The 19,556-nt window shown below is 42.2% G+C and overlaps 2 protein-coding genes across 4 annotated transcripts; one reads left to right on the forward strand and one right to left on the reverse strand.

Moving 5' to 3' along the window:
* The first annotated feature begins 205 nt into the window (after positions 1 to 205).
* Positions 206 to 5,081, forward strand: fbxl9 (F-box and leucine rich repeat protein). The gene is made up of 11 exons (XM_049724386.2): positions 206 to 553; positions 1,230 to 1,331; positions 1,449 to 1,583; positions 1,710 to 1,889; positions 2,073 to 2,378; positions 2,474 to 2,690; positions 3,014 to 3,171; positions 3,562 to 3,777; positions 3,958 to 4,170; positions 4,307 to 4,524; positions 4,674 to 5,081. Exons 1-11 carry the CDS (start codon positions 500 to 502, stop codon positions 4,834 to 4,836), a joined length of 1,962 nt encoding a protein of 653 aa, XP_049580343.1. The 5' UTR covers positions 206 to 499; the 3' UTR covers positions 4,837 to 5,081.
* Positions 5,082 to 5,439: 358 nt separating this feature from the next.
* Positions 5,440 to 19,324, reverse strand: elmo3 (engulfment and cell motility 3). Of its 3 annotated transcripts, XM_049724383.2 has the most exons (21): positions 19,047 to 19,324; positions 16,010 to 16,116; positions 15,362 to 15,402; positions 15,198 to 15,270; positions 14,321 to 14,371; positions 14,018 to 14,187; positions 13,736 to 13,835; positions 13,513 to 13,664; positions 13,314 to 13,392; positions 12,817 to 12,867; positions 11,288 to 11,410; positions 10,651 to 10,773; positions 10,469 to 10,573; positions 10,268 to 10,376; positions 10,044 to 10,180; positions 7,370 to 7,533; positions 6,756 to 6,868; positions 6,570 to 6,674; positions 6,416 to 6,495; positions 6,068 to 6,148; positions 5,440 to 5,995 (listed from the first exon to the last, which is right to left on the reverse strand). In XM_049724383.2, exons 2-21 carry the CDS (start codon positions 16,085 to 16,087, stop codon positions 5,783 to 5,785), a joined length of 2,148 nt encoding a protein of 715 aa, XP_049580340.1. In that variant the 5' UTR covers positions 16,088 to 16,116; positions 19,047 to 19,324; the 3' UTR covers positions 5,440 to 5,782. The 3 variants fall into 3 exon arrangements, with proteins under 3 accessions (XP_049580340.1, XP_049580341.1, XP_049580342.1); XM_049724384.2 differs by lacking the exons at positions 13,314 to 13,392; positions 13,513 to 13,664; positions 13,736 to 13,835; ... (4 more) ...; positions 16,010 to 16,116; positions 19,047 to 19,324 and adding an exon at positions 13,156 to 13,257; XM_049724385.2 differs by lacking the exons at positions 10,044 to 10,180; positions 10,268 to 10,376; positions 10,469 to 10,573; ... (10 more) ...; positions 16,010 to 16,116; positions 19,047 to 19,324 and adding an exon at positions 8,375 to 8,530.
* Between the last annotated feature and the right edge of the window lie 232 nt (positions 19,325 to 19,556).

Raw genomic sequence — 19,556 nt, forward strand, 5'->3', positions numbered from 1 at the left:
TGTACACGTTTTAACTTATGTTTTTTTCTTATCAGCAAAGAAAGATATTCACTGCTATTATTTCTGGGGAAGTTAATGCCGGGGAAAACGAAGGAAAAACTGTTTCACAGCCTAATAACAAAATTCGTAAAAGTGTGTGCGCGTGGTTCAAGCATGTTATTATGAGTGGGGTCACTCGGTTATTATTACGAGCGTTCCGGGCGCCCCGCCCCTGTGACGTCACAGCAGACGCTCAGCTTATCCTCCTGACTGACGAAATGTGGTGCTTGCGGTAAATACGCGGAACAGCCAGTAGCTTCTTTTTCTAAGCTGGCATTTGACAGTTTGCTATTGCCACGAATTCAGTAATGCCATTAAATGGTGTAAAGTCGACTTTGTTTCCGTGCAAGCCTAGCTGCATCGTTGAAGCTAGTTAGCTTGCTTAGGTTAGCTCCGCCGTGATGCGTTTTAAGGTCCTCCGTCCTGTCTGCTTGACATCCGACTGAGAGCAAATTGCGAGATGGAAGGCTGGGATGAGGAGGACTCGCTGGAAGCACCTGAGTTGCCTCTGGAGGTCAGGCAACTTTATTTAAAGACTAGCAAACACAGGTCCCGTGGACGTTTGGTGTACATAAACTTTTTACTGTAGCTGGTTGACAAAAATTCTTTTTTTCCCAGACTCTGAAGACTGAAAAGAAAAACAAGGCAGTCAGTAATTCTAACGAGTGTTTAAAATTTCCAACACAACTTGAACGTCACACTTGTGAAATTAACAGTTTCATTTCGCCATCCTTTATTTTAATAACTAAGTTTCACCTTGTAAAATAAGGCTTATATTCTTAAATTTTGTATCAATTTGGCATCTAGTTGCATCTTTTGCAATATCCCAATTCTATTTTCCTTGTAATATTTTCTAATATCACCTAGATTTTCTGTTATGAACAGTTTTATCTCATAAAATTACAGTTTTGATCCTTGTAGAATAAAACGTTTGCTCCATCATTTCACAACTTGACTCTTTTACGTTTTTCTCTCTCCTAATATTATATACTTGTCAAAATTAGTATTTATTCTTATATTACTATTTTAACTTTTAGAATGATATTTTTTCCTTATATCTCATTGATTTTACTCATGTCGAATTATTTCTTTCTGATATTTTTCAGCGTGACTTTTATACTAAATTTAACAGGCACTGTTTATGCTTACTGCATCACTACACATTACCAATGCAATGTGCTCCTTTCTAGATTGTAGTCTACATCCTGACCTTCCTGCAAACTCCAGACAGAAAGGAAGCATCACTAGTTTGCCGTAGCTGGTACATTGCCAGCCAGGACTTGTGTTTTCAGGTAATTCTTGCCACATCACTTTAATTGAATTGCACAAATTTGCACGAATGTTGCTGTTGTTAAGCAAAGGCCTGTACATGCAAACCAAATCTTTTTGATGTTTCTTTTTGTGTGCAGAGGAATGTCACATTTTGCTTTCCAGCTTCAGCCTCTTCCCTGGAGCTGGTCAGGAGTCTTGGACAACGGTCACGCTGCAGCCTGATCATCAAACAGCTCGATGGTTTCAGCTTGTCCAGGTCGTTGCTGCAGGAGGTTTGAGGGGGTTTTATCATCACAATAATCTAAAACGGGGAAGCCTGAATTTTCGTAGATTTCACTTCCAGGATGTGTCTCCGTGTTCGGTCTCTCATGTGTCGCCTCACCCCTCTCTCCCATCAGGTGGGCACAAGTGTTGGCTCCAAGTTGGAAAGTTTAGCACTACCTGGCAGCAGTGTCACTGAGGCCTCCTTGTTGGCTCTCCTCCCTCGTCTCACTTCACTCCGCAGGCTTGACCTAAGAGGCCTGGACAGCCTTTTCATGTCCGGAGCGTTCCTCTCCAGGAAGGAACACAGACAGCAGGTTAAATCTAATACCACTAAAACCACTAAAACATAAACTTCTAGGTATCATTATTGCAATATGTTTGATAGAAGTCAGATATAAAGTAAGCAATTTCGAGTTGATATCGATGTCCTGATATTTATCTTGGTTCAGTTGTTGGTCTTCCACCATATCCAAAATCTGTTTTTCACTGGGTTCCAGATTAAGTCGGCCCTGTGCGACCTTGAGGAACTGGACCTGTCCGACCTGCGCTACCTCTCTGACCTCACCTTCAATCGCTTGACGGGCTGCACACCTCGCCTCCGTCGCCTCTCGCTGGCTGGCTGCCACATCGCTTTTGAGTTTGACCCCTACAGTGGCTGCCCGGTGGGAACTGTTGAGGTTTCCTCCGCACTCCTCTCACTCAGGAACCTGCGCAAGTTGCTAACGGAGCAGAGCACCACCCTTGTTGCTCTGGACCTCAGCAGAACCTCGGTCACCCCTGAGTCCCTTCGCACTATTGCCAAGGTTAGGAAACAAAGTACAGGAATATATGCGTTAATTCTGTCTAATCTTCGCTCGAGCACTACGATTAGGTCTGCGTTATATGATTTGTGTTACAGGTTGAAGGTTTGACTCTGGAGGAGATGTGTCTGCAAAGTTGCAAAGAGCTGACGGACTACTCGGTGGAGGTTCTGGTAAAGCACCAGCCGGGCCTCCAGAAAGTGGACATCAGCTGCTGTACCGAGCTGACCAGCAGGGCCGTGGTGGCCGTAGCGCGAGGCCTGAGCTCCCTTACGCAGCTCTCTCTGTCACGCGACTGGAAGATCACTGAGACAGGTATCCATGTCAGCATGTGATATGGTCATTTTAAAGACTCGATGTTAGTATGCTAGATGACTAGATGTAAAAACTCTAGGCAAGTAGCGCATGTAACCACAAATCTATTGTGTCATACAGTATGCCTAGATGGGGTAGGGCGGAAAGACAGTTAATACAAATAAAGATATGGTATGTTTGGCAATAAAACCAAGACCACAGTGAAATATTGTAAATGTTTCACGTTTCCAGTTTGGCATTTTCACAGTAATATGTATGTGTGGACCTTTTACTTTATATATCCAATGTTGGAAGTTTAGTGATGGTGGTCATGCAATCTGCAGGCTTGGCCGACCTGGTGTCCATCCCATCACTGCGGAATCTGGATCTATCTGAGTGTCTCCACGTCGGCGGTGCGGAGATGGTGAAAGGCTTGTCACGATGCCTCTCTGAGCGAGCGCAACTGGAGAAGCTCAACCTTCGGAGCTGCACTTACATGCAGGTCCGTTGTGGTTCAGTTTGGGTTAATGATGGCAGCTCGGCGGAATAGTGGTTGGCAAGTCTGGCGCACAATCAAAGCCCTAATGAGCACTGGCGAAGCTAAGACATTTTTCTTGGAAGGATAGCTCAGTGGTTTCGTAAAATGTCATTTTCTTTGTTTAACAAACCAAAATACAATCTTCAGAAAACGCTGATTAACATTCACATGTTCTCTTGGATGGATGGGTGGAAATTCCGGGAAAAATCAGAAAACATCCAAAAGTCAATTATGCGGTCTGACACCCGGGGGGTTTAGTTTCCCCGTGGCCCCCCCTCTAGCTCTGCCACTGCTAATGAGGATACACTGCAGAAAGTCTATGGACAATAAAACGTTCATTGTGTCTTTTGTTAGGATGAAGCTGTTTTCACCCTCACGCAGCTTCTCGGCAGCACGCTACGTGAACTGGACTTGACCTCGTGCGTCAACGTGACCGACCTGTCGGTGCGCGCCATTGCCACCTACCTGCAGGGCCTGCTGGTGCTGCGTCTGGGCTGGTGTAAAGAGGTGACAGACTGGGGTCTGCTAGGGATGGTGGAGACAAGCGCCTGTGAGCTAGACGAGGAGAAGGTGAGCAGTGCAGATGGAGAGCTCTGTTGTTGCTTGGATCACTTTTTTTTTTTATATTTTCATAATTGTATCATTTGAGGTAGGGCTGAATAATTTCATTTTTAAAAATCAGCCCCAATGATTTTACAGCAATTTCTTAATGTTGCCAGTAAAGTCAGATTTCCCCACTATCCTGGACAGGAGGACAAGGGCCCCAGGTTCACACGCACCTTCGGCAATATGGGCTTTTTCAAGCCTCCGCGTTTGCCCTTCGAGGAGCGACCCAAGTTGGTAACGCCCGATGACCTGAAGCATTTCAAACAGCAAGCGGGAGTGTCACTGTTGGCGCTCAGCAGGCTGCGGGAGCTCAATTTGTCCGCCTGCTGCAAACTCACCGACAGCAGCATCACACAGGTCTTCTCCACTGTTTGCTTTAGCACCTGAAAATAAAATAATATCGCCTAATAGGCAGTTAAAGAGTGAGTCAAATTTTGAGGGACATGCATTATACTTAAAAGATAAACTCATTGTTCGTGTCTTCCGCGTGTAGGTTGTGCGCTTCACAGAACTCCAACATCTCTCTCTGTCCTCGATGACTGACATCACGGACGCCAGCTTGTCAGCTGTGGCCCAACACTGCCGCGCCCTCACTAGCCTGGAGCTCAGCCGTTGTGCGCACATAAGCGACCGCGGCGTGGAGCAGGCGGTGCCGCACCTCCACAGGTTGCAACATCTCTACCTCTCCGGTTGCAATAACATCACAGATAAGTAAGTCAGCGCTGTAGTCTGTCCTTTAAAAACCTGTTTTTTGTCAAAAATTGCTTTACGTAAAACCGGTTCCGTTGCACAAATACAGTTGGGGACTGCTGCTTTCCTTGAAGCGTTTTAAATTCTATTTGACATTTGGATATTTACAGGTCTCTGTTCCTGCTGGCTCAGCACTGTAAGCGACTTAAAACACTGGACGTGTCAAAGTGCAACAAGATCTCAGGAACAATGGTGGACCACCTTCTATCACAGCTGCACTTTTTGGAAAATATCTATTACAAACTACCCTATGGGACCGACTTTTCACTCTGATTTAAATGTTCTGGATGACTCTTCATCAAACAAATCTGCTGACCAAAACTGTTAATAAGTATTGAGGTTTAATTTGGTATAAATCACTATCTATGGAACTGCCTGTTCTAATTAGTCAGTCACTTTTGTTGGTGTTGATCATCAACAGTGTTGAATTGTGTTGGTGAAGTCTTAAACTGTAAAATGCACTAGAACTGACTCTTATATAAAATGTTTTTATAAATAAAAGACTGTCACAAAAAGTACATTGCTTACAAACTTTCAGAACCAAAACATTCATGTTCTATCACAAAAGTACACATTTATTTGCATGATTTTGAAAAGATTTTATATGCTTCACAGGAAGTGGTTCACAGGAAGTGGTTTGGACACAGTAGAGTACCTACTTCTTTATTTATGCTGAGCATTGCCCAAGACTTGATTATGATTATTTTGATCAACTGTACCGCAAGTTGTAGCAAAACAGGCGAAATGGATTTACATCTTGTTAAAATGGAAAAATATTTGCTTTTCTTCAAGGGACAGAAAATGTAAAACCTATAATGGCTCACCAACACCCAATATTACAAACAAGGGGCCCATAATTATCCCCGAAAAAACATCAGTATTTAAAAAAATGTATCGTACATTTTCTTTAGTGGGTCTTCTGTACTGTATAAAAAGATTAAGAGTCAGTTTTCATTTTTCCTCAAAACAAGTATGATTTTCATTCATTTTGTTGAGTCTATGATTCTTTGGAACAGATTAATTAACAAAAAGTGACATTGCACTTCAAATTGTGAGGTTCAGTCAAGCAAGTGGATGTTCAAAATGAGCACAGCAACAGCAGGAGCTTGTGAACATTTACAACAAACGTGTAAGTCAGAGCCTCACACACAACATACTTTTCTATCACACAAAAACACACACTGCATATTTACACAGGCACCCATCTGAGCGGTTTCCTCTATTGCTCAGTTTGACTGAAGTCATAGCAGAAGTTGTAGTTGCTCGGCGCTTTGGGGACGACCGGTGCGTTCTCTGGGATGGGGATGTTCTCCAAATCCAGTAGGCGGAGCTTAATCTCCATGGACAGGAGGATGTCCAGCTCGCTGCGCATGGATTCGCTGCTCATGTCCCTGCCCAGGAGGACGCTCAGTCCATCTGTCCACAGGCAGAACTGACACAGACAGACACACAGTCCATTTGTGGACATCCTATGATGATGTGGATCTTAATGAGCTGGTCTTACATCAGTCCTTGAGGGGGCGATGAAGTTGAGGCTGTACTCCTCCACATCGTAGGTGATGCTAAACGCCAGGTCCAGAACCTCCTGTGTGCAACACACGCAGAACAGTGAGACCTCGTGCACACTACACTACTGCAAGTGTTTGTTTATTTAGTCAAGGCACACAATTTACATTACAAATATAACAAAAAAGTATTGTACAGTTTTTTTTTGCCCAATCAAGTTGTGTATGTATAGTCGTGGAAAAAGTATTGTTTATCTTGGCCTTACATTTATATCCCAATGGCCTAGCGTTTGAACAGGGGGGTTGTAGACTTTTTATTTCCACCGACATAACGACGACCAGCTCACCTTGTTCTGCTTGCCTTTATTGTCCTTCATGTGAGGACACTCTTTGCCTACCAGCAGATTTTTAATGTCTGCCACTGGGACTGAACATCAAGCACAGGTCATCAGTATCTTATTGCTCAATCACTTTGCAATACTCGTCTTCCACGCAACTCACTCTTTTCTTGCAGTGTTTCAATAGGTGGAGTGTCCGAATCTTCCTCCACGTCGCCGTAGTGCAGCATTTTGTGATTGGGCGACAGACGACAGTACCACAGTTTGTCTGTTGGCAACAGCCAATGACATGAATATTTGCAGGAAGAACTCAAGTTTTATCTCTTGAGTGCTTCTGTGTCTCACTCACCTTGTCTGCGTCGGCTGCTGATCTTTCTAAACATGGTCCCCTGACAAAGCCTGTTGAGTCTTTGCTGGCGGATCAACTCAAGCAGCTCTGGCTTCAGACGTTCCTTCAGTTCACTGCAAAGACACACACAGATAGGTACTGTCAGGACTCGTCCCCGATCGTGTCATAGTTCTGTTCGTGTGTCTGTGTGCTCGCCCCTCCCCTCCTGTGTGCCCATGATCAGTGTGATTATTCCCACCTGCCTCTCGTTACCTGTCGTGTATATAAGTCCTGTCTGCCCCTCACTCCCTGTCGGATCGTCGATGTCGTCACGTTTGCTGTCCTTGTGGTTCCTGTCTGTTTCGAGTCTGTTTCTGTTTGCCATCCCTGTCGGTCAGTCTGTCATGTTATTAGTTTGCCAGTTCTTGTGTGTTTCCCTCGATGCCTCGTTCCACTTCCCTTTTCCCTCAATAAACCCTGGTCCAAGCTGCACTTGGTCGCCCTGCTCCATACTCCACCCCTGAACGTGACAGGTACGTATGTTTCTTCTTGCGTATGCTTTAAGTACAGTATTAGAAAAATCTTTTATTTTTTCCCCTTTTGTGAAGTTGCACCATGCTCGTCATTCCACTCACAGTACGGGCGGAGCCAGCGTCTCTTCCTGGTGCAGTCGCTCCGTCTGGCGCAGTTTGAGGATCTCGCTGTAGTTGAGCGCGTTCACTTTGTTCTTGAAGAGCTCCAGTGAGGTCGGCTTGGTGGACAACGTGCGTGTGATCTGCTCCCTCACCACCTGCATCACCTATTTACAATCCAAGTAAGAAGGAGCTCGTTATTTCATCGAAATTCTGACTTTTGTTGACATTGGAGGCAAGGTTTCATTTTCAAAACAGTAATGAATGAATGAATACAAACAGTGCTATACTTTTAATGTAAGGTCACAAGTTAACAGCCAGCTGGTTGACTCCCCCCACAGCAATTTCCCCAAACAACTGCCAATCAATGCCTTTTATTAACCTACTTCACAGACATTGGCCACACACAATTAGAATAATCAATAACTCTTACTTACTGAATTATTACTCGGTGATTCAATTCTAAATAATGTTCTTTAAGTCATGATTAGCAGACATCCATTAACATTCAAAGTGTTATTTAAAGTCATTTTATTAGCAGCATCTTGGTTACAATCTAAACAGGTCAGTTCGCGTGATCAGTATAAGACTTATCGTTCTGGAACCGTCCAGTGTACAGGTGAGCGCCTACTTGTATTTAACATGTAGGCTTTAAATAGAGACGGGTTGATATTGTATATGGATGAGCTGGCCAACTTTGTTGTGCTTCACTCTGCTGACCTACCGCATTCCTGTTCACATCCAATTTAACTGATTAACGATCATTCACTAAAGCAGATCGTGATAGTCAGCTGCCTTGCACAATTTATTAACATCGCATATACAAAGAAGAAGCTTTTGAATTGCCGTCCGCGTTGCAGTTTGCCCGTCTGGCAGCAGTATATTGTACACGCAGTGACCGAAATAACCTCACCATGTCACCTTTAACGCACAGAATCAAGTTTTAAGCTTGTATAACCTATATACAGACCGTAATTGTTAGTTTTAACAAACACAGATCCTTCTTACCTCCATTGTTACTTTTAACCTAGCAACTATTCCAATTCCAAACTTGAATGTGTGTGGAGACAGGCCGTACGTGATCCTCTACATGGCTCCAACAGTCGCTTAGGCCTGCTTGGGTGGCTATTTTGTAAACACACACCCTGATACTCTCCACACACATGCAAGGGTCCACCTCCTCACAACCATGCAACCCTGTTGGCCAATTGGAGTCATGATTGACAGCTATCTCTCTTTCCCTAAAACAGCTTCAACGTGTGCTCCGATGTTCAAACACGTGTAATAAATGTTACAGTAGAGGAGGGATAGAATTCTGCATGCAACAGCTTTAAATATAATAATTTGTTACAAGTTTTATTATCTGATACCACTGCCTATTTTTACTGCTTTTGATTCACATTAACTGCACACGATATATTGTATGCATATTATGTTATTCTAGTTATCGCTTCAATGCATGAAATTAAGTATTTATTGACTTGTGTTATTTTTACTGGAAAATGGATTGATGGATAAAATGCTGCTGCCTATTCTTGCTGCATTTTTTCCACACCTGTATATATTATATACTATTATGCAATACTCTGTATGTACCTTATTGTAATATTGCTGGTGTTTATGTGCAGTACAAAAAGTTGACAATGAAAACAGGCTACTCTATGCATGTTTGTTTTCTACACACGTTGTTGCTGACTATTTTCGTTGTTCAAATTCAGTCTGGAATATACCAGTATTCATGAAAGCATTCATATTGGTGTGTATATATACACTACTTATTGCACAGTTGCAACATACACTAATGTTGCTCATTCTGCTCGAACCTGTTGCTAGATATGTATACATACAGCAATTTTGCATTCTTGGATTATTAGGTCCACCATTTTCCACTTTTCTGCAGTTAATCCAGTTACGCTCATTGCCAGACACACGTAGCATTTTATCAACTAAATAACGAGTACTAAATTGGAGAGTTGAAATATGCCAGCACCAGCAATGGTGTTTTTCTCTAATTTGTGTCCTGCCCTCTCATATTATGTTTCCAGTGTTTGACATTCCCTCCCTTGTTGTGTAATTACTGCTGATGCTCAGCTGCTTTGTTGTCCTCATTTCCTTCTCCCTCTGTTGCTGCCGCCCTCCACGCTTCCCTTTGTCCACCTAATGCCCTTTTGTGTTTGCCCCAAAGCCCCCTGCGTTGAGCTGTGGGCAAAAACAAAAAGCCAGACCTGCAGCCTTGTGGCCCGCTCCTAAAAAAGTGAAAGGGTCACTGAGTTTTATGGCCGTCTTGGGAACAGTGGGTGGGAACAGGCCGGCTGTAGATGATGTGGAAATGGAGATGAGGACAAAAGCATAGCCTTTGAGGATGATTTGAACAGACAGATGACCAATATCGCTTGTAGACAAGCCCCCGCTGCTTCAAACTTGCTCCCAACCTCCACCAGTGTCAAAGCATGACAAAAGGCTTGTAAGGTCCATTTGAGTGAAGGAGAGTGTAAAAAGAGGGTTGCACATATTGTATCAAGGTTCTAATTTCCATTTTTTTGCTTTTTTTCCCCATTTTGGGTGAGAATGATCTGATATGTGCAAAAATCTTAATACCAAAACCAGACACTGCCCTTATTTACAAAAGATAAGTGTCAATAGCTGACATCTATGGACTCTCAACTATCAAGTGCACCTTGTCAAAGTCCTCCTGTGTGGCTCTCATCTCCTTCCAGGTCTTGTTAAGCAGCTGGATGCACACACAGAAAAGCTCCTCCAGCAGCCGGTCCTGACTGAAGAAGATGGGGTGGTAGTCCGAGCCCGTCTCCGAGGCTGCAAGAACAAAAACATTGGTGGACCGTTGGTCACTATCTTCATTTCTTCACGGCGAAAGCTATGCAGGAGTGCTGGCAGACTCACGGGCTTCGCCTATACGAAGGATTTCGCACAAGATGAGTGTGAGCTGGATGCTGCTCCGAGCAAAAGGACACTCGTGCTTGTCCTCCCTGCTGCTGTTCTCCAGAACAAACTGACAGAGGGATGTAGTATGATTTCATGTTGGGTCACAAAGTCAAACAAATACTTGACAGAAAATGTGATGGGAAACAAAACCATACTCACCCTGCTGTAAGCGTCAGGATTGCGTGCAGCAAAATAGAACATGGTGTCCAAAGCTAAAAGACCAGGAGGCGTTCTCACCAAGTCCTGACCAGGATTACTATTGTTCTGAATAGGTATTACATGGAAAATATATTAGAGTGACCAGCAGAGGACCACTTCCACATTTCAGGGCTGCCACTTACAGAGAAGCCCAACTTCTTGAACTCTTTGGCGCAAAGTGAACGTCTCCTCTCGTGACTCAGACTGTTCTCGCTCTCCGTTTCGAAGGCAGCCTGCCGCAGACTGTGAAGGATGTCTCTTTGTTCCTAAATAACAGATCAAAACTTACATATTTCAAATAAGGTGAGAGGAAGACAACTGATTTTTTTAGAAAAATTAGTGTTTAAGTTAATGATTTTATATCAGACAAACGAGAGTGATGTTTTATAATGATAGATTGTAGTGTTCATGGTCAACCATGTGCTTTGCCAAGTCATAGTGACCTTAAACACTAACAATCTTGTAACCATATAACTATAAAATTTCCATAAATTCATTACATAACAATAATAAACAATGTGGGAAAAAATGAATGAATTTCGTCATTGACATGAAAAAAAACTGCATGGTTAAATTTACAACAAGAAACATGTAACAAACATTCCCTGCATAAAAGGACTTCAATTCTTAAATGGTACATATTTTTGTGGAATTTCCTATATTATAGTTGAAACTTCAGCTACACCCATCACGGTGGTGTATAAAATATAAATGGAAAACCAGTGTCATAGTCCATAATACTTTTTCTTTGAATCTATTAATGGTGTCCATGGGACTCACCTGGCTGTAACAGTCCAGTGGCGTCCTCATTCGCGGCTCCAGATGATTCAAAGTCACTGACTGTAGGACATAGAGGTAGTGGGCCATTTCATCCTGAACTGAACTTGAACTGTGGATGATGTTCTGGAACAACAAGTCATTTTCACAATCATCTTACTTTTCATAATGTAACAGTAATACAGGAATTTGGAATTCATCGGATTATACATGTATTGTATATATACAGGACGATCATATAGAGCTGCGGTCCCCAACCACCGGGCCGCGGACCGGTACCCGTCCGTGCGTCACTTGGTACCGGGCCGCCAAGCCGCACAGACAAAAAAAATAAATATATTTTTTTTATATCGACGATCAATTAATTCAGGTCAAGACGCTCGTCCCGGTCACGTGACATGTTTCCCCAGTCGAGCCCGCAAAGTTAGAAAAAATGAGTAAGAATTTATTTTGAAAAATATAAAAAAAATCTGGCGATTATTTCCTAATTACATCCGTCGGCGCATGTGTGTCTCTTGACAGGTTAATTCGGTCAAGACGTTCGTCCCGGTCACGTGACATGTCACCCCCGGTAGAGCCCGCGAAGCTAGCAAAAATGAGCAAGAAACAGAGATGTTTGGAAAGCTTCTTCGGAAAGGGAAAAAAGCCCACTAAGGAGAGGAAGAAGAAGAGGCTACGACTAGGAAATCTGCATTTAAAAGAAAAATTCAGGAGTCCTACTTAAAATATGAATTTATCGCCACAGGTGTCTTTGAAGCGCCAAGCCCACTACGCACAATATGTGGCGACAGGCTAGCTAACGAGGCAATGAAGCCTTCAAAACTGCTTCAGCACATGGAGACCAAGCATCCTGCATTAAAAGACAAACCTTTGGAATTAAATTAAAGAAACGTGAACAAGAAGGACATTGTCTCCAATTACGCCTCGATGGGACCGGCTCGTTTCTGAGAAAAAAAAGCTCAGTGCTCCCACTAATTCAACGTAATGGTGAGTTTTATTTTTATGTGGTTTATTTGTTTTTATGCCAGTCGTATCATTTTATTTCATCGTATTTATATATTTATTATAAATGTATTTATTTATATAAAGGCCGGTTCGCGAAAATATTTCTGACACGTAACAGGTCCGTGGCGCAAAAAAAGGTTGAGGACCACTGATAGAGTATTTGTGTCGCTCTCATGACAATTTGAATCAAATTTACACATACGTAAATATATACTGACGTGCTTTGAAAATAAATTGTAATCGTGCAAGTCGTATGTTAGAGTTTTACGAAAATAAAGAATGAATAATCATACTTTGTGTGTATGGCAACAACTGAGTCTTGTATTCACAAATCAGTGCACGCCAGTTGTCACCTGAAAAAGCTGAACTGACTTTAAAGACCTAGAAGCCCCAGTAGACGTTATAATATGTAAGAAAATATTAAAAGTTTTCAAAATTATCAGTATGGGGACTTTGGAATGATTGTATAAAAGAGCCTGTTACTGAATGTCAACATTTTTCAGATTCTGACTATTATCAAATTTTACCTTGTAAATGTACTGACGGAGATTCTTCTTATTCAGGTATGCAAACATTTCCTGGAAAACAAAAGTACACAAAGAAAACGTTGTTGTATTAACATGTTTCTAACACTGGGAGGCAATATTGAGATAGAAACCTAAAAATGTACTCGACATGATCAAACTGTGATCTCTGTGATTAAATGCTCTTCTGGAATATGAAGGGTTGAATTGTGTGCACGAGTGTGTGTGTGTGTGTATAACAAAGCAAGTTGGAGAGAATAGGAGACAGGCAGTTGAATGAGCAAAGTGTTACCGCACACACAGAGAGAAGCCGAGAAGGAGCAGAGGCAGTGAATGACTCGCCTGTCTACAGGAAGTGTAAGATGACCCGTCACGCTAAGAGGTGCTGCCCTGCTCACTACAGTGCCTGCTAGATTGTGACTCTGAGAGACAATAGCAGTCTGCCTGGTGAAAGTTGCACATGTGTTACAGTCAAACGCTGAGAAGAACCAAGTCAGCACCTGTCTGTCTGCATCCCCAGCCGTCTGCAACAGAGCCATAAGTAGAGCCATAGCTTTGGTCTGAATCTGCTGATTAGTCCTGGTAGAAGAAACACACAAAGTGACGTTCTACATTTATAACCAGAAAATATAATATTGGATAGACAAAAAGGTTTGCCCTCACAAGAAGAGACATGAAGAGGAATGTCAGGTTACTCACATCTGGAGGTGCGCAATGAGCCTCTCCATGGTCACTACTTGTTTGACTTGCATGAAGAGGCTGTGGCTGCTGAGGACCATGCTCTCCAGGATGTCTAAGCACACCTGCTGGATGGACGCGTCGGCCACCTTGGCGTTGACAAAGCAGGCGATCTGAATGGACAAACTGGTTAAAACAACAAACAGGAGCAAATGGAACACATAGGGAAGCTAAACCGCGGCACCTTCTCAACGAAGATTGACGAGAGGTTTTCCCAGGACACAATGCCGTGATCCATTAGCTCCATAAAGGCTGTTAGGGTGTGGGTCATGATCAGAGCACTCCTGAAACATGTATACAAAGAAAAGGAGTACATGTAAATAAAAAATGAACAAGCACAATTGACTCATTAGTAAGCCATGTTGCACTATATCAAATGTATACAGTAATATTTAAAACAGGCATTTTAGCTGTATAAGCCAGTGTGGGAAAATAGGCATGTGCACACAAAACAGAGAGAACTGACTCGCTGGAGTCTTCCACTATCTTGACCAGTAAGAGGTGTCCATCCCGGCTGATGAACTCCTGCGCAAACGTCACGTCCGTGGAAACGCTGGCGAGTTGCTTCAACGAATCGCAGCGCACTCCCAGGTCCATACTTTGGATGCCCTTAAACAAGTCCTCCGCACAGCGCCCCTACATTCCCAAGTTAAAAAAAAAAAAAAAAACTCACTGAGTAAAAATGTTCTTCCAGCATGCTCCACGATTTTCAGGCTTGCATCCACAATATGTGGAGTAGTAATAAAGAGGAGCGTGAGTACAGACTCACCGGGGCCTTGGTTAGACGCAGAATGCAGCCGTTCTTAATGTCCAGACGGTTCTAAAAACAACACCCACAAACAAAAACTTTGGTGAAACACGAAAGCACACTTTGGCTACGAGCTAACAATGTGAATCCAACCTAACAGCTGACTCACCTACATGAAGGAGCACCAAACTGTTTGACCATATGGACAAACATCTTCACTTTACCAGAGACTACACTACAGGAAATGCTTTCCAAAAGATTTAGAGTGTTGAAATGTGGATATGTTTTTTTTTTTTTGGGGCTATTTTTCCAGAAGAACTTGTCTTTCTCTGTTGTCGTTCATCTTAAATGCGTTTGATGGGGCTGGTCAATTTATTCCACAATATACTTAGCCAAGCACACATTTATGGAAATGACTGTGTGTATTGGAGCATAGTTATGCTGCAACTAAAGGGCCTTCCTCCAAAATGTTTCCAGTCAAAAGCAGAAACTTTAGCAAATTGTCATGAGATTTAAGTTTAAAACCAACAACAAATAAAATGATTGTAATGCTTCGCAGTACTTGTTCATATAGTGTTCCTAACGTAGTCAGCATTTTTGAGGCATAATGAGATTTTTTTAAAAGTAATATGTGCTGATTGTGTGGTGTGGAGTGGATTTGTGTGAAAAAAAAACCTATAACACGTGTGTCTTACAGTGGTACAAGTGGAGCTGTTTGTATTTATAGCGTTTTTTCTTCTGATATAGACAGCACTTAGTTTTAGCAGTAATATCAAAACAAAATAGCAAACAAAGAAAGGATGACGTACCCTTCAACATTGTGAGACAGTATTCTTGTTTTAACGCAAATGAATGTCTAAGGCCTGACTCAGAGTAAATCGTTGGACTACTCACTCACCGATTCGGTGATGTACGTCTGCACTCCATCAGCATACTGAAGCGCATAGTTTTCATGACCTGGGAGATTCCAGCTACACATGCAGAACACACATGCTTGTGATTAGAATGTACTCAAAATGCTGATAAAATACAGGAAAAGAGATGGTTCATGGACAGACTTACCCGTCACAGACCTCCTTTATAACAGCGGATAGAGGCTTCTTCTGCTCAGAGACAAGAAAATGGCTGACGGTAACATCCTGTACTACAGATCACATATATGCTAACTTCCATTAGCGTTGACTCTGCTATGACAATGAAAACGCACATCTCGGTAACGACACGCTGCTCATACAGTAGCAGGCAGCACGGCGTTGTCTGGTACATTCTGAACAATTGCGCCCAAAGTGACTTGTGTGCATGTAAACACAAGTCAGACCTCTACCATGTCTGACACTCAAGCTATCCTGCTATTAGTGGCCAGAAGTGCGGTCAAGCAGTCAAAACGTTGTCAGAGTGTGCGGTACGCCCCGTGGCTGCTCTGTTATTAGTGGCAGCGACCATGCGCCGACCGGTCGGTCACATATGGAGGGAGAGAGACAGCCCCGGTCCTTAGGAGAAGTTTGACTGATCGGGTCCTGGTCACGTATTGGAAAGTACAAACACCCGTAATGAAAATTGACACGTATCGATGCACCAATAATAGATAATCCCCCAAAACTTTTTATACAGAGATATGATATTTGCTATATGGTTGAAAATTAAATGCAACATTGAACTATTTATTATAAATAACCGCATTCAATGGTGTATGGAGAGTACGTGTTTTACCTGGTCTAGTCGTATGAGCTGGGGGTAGGCCCCTGGCATCTGGATCGCAATCTTCACAATGTCTTTTTGCTGCGGCATTTTGGCACCTCTGAACTCCACCACGCTGACTGTTAGAAAAAACATCACATGAAACAAAGCGCAAAGAGGGACACGTGACCTGCACAATTTTTCATCTTATCAAAGATGTACAATTTATTCAAGAGTACCTCAAGACAGGAGAAAAAAAGGCACATAATGATCAGGCCCACACTCAAATCGGTTGACCTCTGAGGCTTTGACATACATACAAGCTGGAAGCTGTTCAAGCGAGGAACTAACATCATCATTTCGTCTTTTTAAATGTGTGATAGCCAGTTTTCTAAAGACTGTTAAACGGTTTACAGTAAGAATATGCATTAAGTTCATTCCGAGTTGTGACATTGTGTCAATGCATTCTTATTCCGATTCTGGCAAATAATTGAAGACTGTTAACCTGTCACAGAAAAGAATGTCTGCAGTGTCTCAAAAGATTGATGTAAGTGGATACAATTCAAAATATTAGGGGGTGGGGGGGGGAGCAAGAATCTGCTGCTTTTATTACATTTATGAGATTTGCCTGCCAGTTCGGCGATAAGTAACATGGTGGCAAAGCAAGATGCCAATCCAGCGCAGGGCCGTTGGGAAACCATTAATGTTGAAAAAAAAAATACAATGGCCAAATGGGCTAAACAGAAAGCAACCATGCTCAGCTAGTTTCTCTTAAAGAAAAAAGTCCCGTTACTTCTCGACTGACTCACAGAGCTTCAAGCGCCTATCATTTTCAATACCAACCAGTAGTATGTTCCTCTTTCATCATGCATTGGCGGTGCACGGTGTAAAAGTAACCACGCTTTCAACTGTTTGTGCATACGCTGTGTGGACTTAGTCACACGCTCACGATACACACTTCCTCCTCAACCTTCAGACACCACTCCCTGCGGGGACAGATGAAGCAGTTGTTCCCTCTGACAAAAGCCCCCACCCTCCACAACTCCCTTATCCTTCACTCTCAGTACGTCCAATGCAAATTCTTCTACATGCTCATGAGGTCACGGCGACTCAGAGGAGTTCAAACTTGTGTCTGCTTGTGTTAAGAATGATGAATGGACCCCGCCCTGTGCGCAATCTCTGGGATAGTTCACATACCACGACTCCCTTCTGGAAAAGAAAGCTCCCTCTCAGTTTATTGCAGCTCCTGTCAAAACAAACCCCATGTCTTTGCCGGGTTCACTTCACTTATCCTGAGGCAACTTCTGAAATAGTCCTTAATAGTCGCCTTAGTTTAATCAATTGCAGCATGTTTGTTTTGGATCACATTGACTGTGTAGTGAGGACAACCTGGGTGTTGAGAAACTTAAATGTGCAGTCGCAACAAAAGGTCAGCTCACGGCAATAAAACTCCTGCCATAATCCGGAAGAGATTTGATAAGAATGTGAAATTCTTCTGGAGCAATTTATGAGTATGACTCGTCTCAAAAAGGGGAAAACTGGGACTATGCTATCAAAGTAGCAATGTAAACAGTGGTCACCATCTTGATGGTATTTTCTAAAAAAACAAAAAATACAAAAACAAAACATGGAATCAGCAATTCAAATGCCCCTAAAATCATAAATAAACTCACAAAAAAATGATTGTTCCTGGATTAACATAGCACCAACTGCTTACTGAGGAAGAAAAAAATGTCATCTTTTGTTTGCCTTAAGTATCGTTAACTCGTATCAGCAGCCTCCATAAGCACTGAAACCTTCAAATATGGCTTGTACGACGCTGAAAGGCTGCTTCAATAGACAAAAGTGAATATCCCAGCACCAGAAAGAATGTTTCTGCACAAGAACAACTGTTCCTGCAACATAATATACATGTATAATTAAATTACACAATATATTAACATGATTGATGATCGTGCCCTGTGACTAACTTACAACTCATTTTCCTGCAGACTTGAACACAATAATTGGATGGGTAAGTAGAATCATTATTCCTTTGGCAGTACAGTGTTGATGCTAAAGTAGAGCAAATGTTTCTGCAAAAGAGTAAATGTTCCCAAAGCTGAATAATATGTTCCTCCATCAGATGATGAAGCACACTTGGCCTGCCTGTCCTTACATGTTCATGCAAGTGCCTGCCTTCGGCCCAGGATAAACTAATGCTTGACTGCAAATCAAAACAAGTTCAGCAAACGTTGCTGGTGAGTAGCATTTATTTTATTTTGGTCACATTTGAGTGCTGATAAAAATTTGAGAGCATTTTGGAAAATAAATCATAGCCATTGTCAAACGTTTCATCATACTGTAAAGAAAGCCTTAGGATTTTTTTAAAGTTTAAATTTTTTAAATGATCTTATTTAAAAAAAAAATATTATTTAGGTCATCAAGGGATTATACAGGTTTTGTGGCTAATTTGTAGCAGCATCACCAGACACCAGATTAGATTTTAGGACCGCTCCTATGTAACCTACTCTGGGGAGCATTAAATGTAAAATGACATGTTCGGCATCTCTCAGTGATTGTGTGTTCATCCACGGCCAGTTGGCTTTGTTAAGCCTAATGCCACAAGTAATTCCTTTTAGACCCTTTGTTTGCTTATGGACAAGTGTGTCTTAAAGCCCTCCAACCCATCACCTCCATGTGTACTGTGTAGAGAGGAGGGGGACTCTCAGCTGCCCAACAGTGTAATCTGACAGGCTACCGCCACACACAAACACTACAAAACTACAAAATCTGAATGCAAAATAATGTCACATGTGAAGTAAACCGATAATACAATGACGCAGACAGAGAACACTTCATCCAGAAGCGGTAGTTGTTTATTATATGGGTTATTACCCATCTGGAGCAGCCCACTTCAGTTAACTCAAAAGTGTATCTTTTCCCGTGTCCGTTAATCGTTTGGGGAGGAAAAAAAAAAAAGGAAAAACGAAAAGAAAACGTCTATAAACGGATCGCGCAGTTCGTCATAAGCGTACAAAATAACTCGAACTTGGAGGAAGTCCATGAAAATAAGGATAATGCGTCCTACCTGATTAGAAAATGTTAAGTAGTAGTGGGTTTCTCTCCCGTAGGAACCGTTGCCCTCGGAGCGAGGGACATTTGCTGCGATCTGTTCTCCACGCAGAAGAGGCAAAGTCAAGTCAGGCTTGAAAAAAGTCACGACTCAAAGATAAATTGCTGAACTGCGTTCAAAACAGGTCCAAAACAACGAGATGTGATTTCTTGAATAGTTGGATTAATTTAAAGTTCCGGGTTAGTTAAATACTCGAGCAAAGATTTTCCAGTAGAAAAGTTGACAGATTTTGATACACCGATTCCGATTGGGTAATTTCAAAATAAAACCAAGATTTATGATATTTTGTAATGTGGATTAAAAGGGTCACGATTCGCAGTTTCACCCATTGTTTTTAACATAAAGCATGCAATTTGTATATATTTGGAGTCATACCGTGAAAAACTCTTGAGATTTTAAGTGCAAATGACATCAAATAAACATTGGATGAATGTATTTTGAAAAGAAACAGAGGAACGTCTTTTC

This window comes from Syngnathus scovelli, chromosome 6 (assembly GCF_024217435.2).
Source record: "Syngnathus scovelli strain Florida chromosome 6, RoL_Ssco_1.2, whole genome shotgun sequence".
Classification (NCBI taxonomy): Eukaryota; Metazoa; Chordata; class Actinopteri; order Syngnathiformes; family Syngnathidae; genus Syngnathus; species Syngnathus scovelli.

What these genes read in the sequence shown, in the direction of transcription:
- fbxl9 (XM_049724386.2), top strand. Translation starts at nt 500, where the DNA reads ATGGAAGGCTGGGATGAGGAGGACTCGCTGGAAGCACCTGAGTTGCCT. An exon ending in CCCTTCGCACTATTGCCAAG is followed by an intron (nt 2,379 to 2,473) that starts GTTAGGAAACAA and finishes TTTGTGTTACAG; the next exon opens with GTTGAAGGTTTGACTCTGGA. An exon ending in GTGAGCTAGACGAGGAGAAG is followed by an intron (nt 3,778 to 3,957) that starts GTGAGCAGTGCA and finishes TATCCTGGACAG; the next exon opens with GAGGACAAGGGCCCCAGGTT.
- elmo3 (XM_049724383.2), bottom strand. Translation starts at nt 16,087, where the DNA reads ATGCCGCAGCAAAAAGACATTGTGAAGATTGCGATCCAGATGCCAGGG. An exon ending in AGCTCATACGACTAGACCAG is followed by an intron (nt 15,403 to 16,009) that starts GTAAAACACGTA and finishes GTCTCTGAGCAG; the next exon opens with AAGAAGCCTCTATCCGCTGT. An exon ending in TCAAGAAGTTGGGCTTCTCT is followed by an intron (nt 10,574 to 10,650) that starts GTAAGTGGCAGC and finishes ATACCTATTCAG; the next exon opens with AACAATAGTAATCCTGGTCA.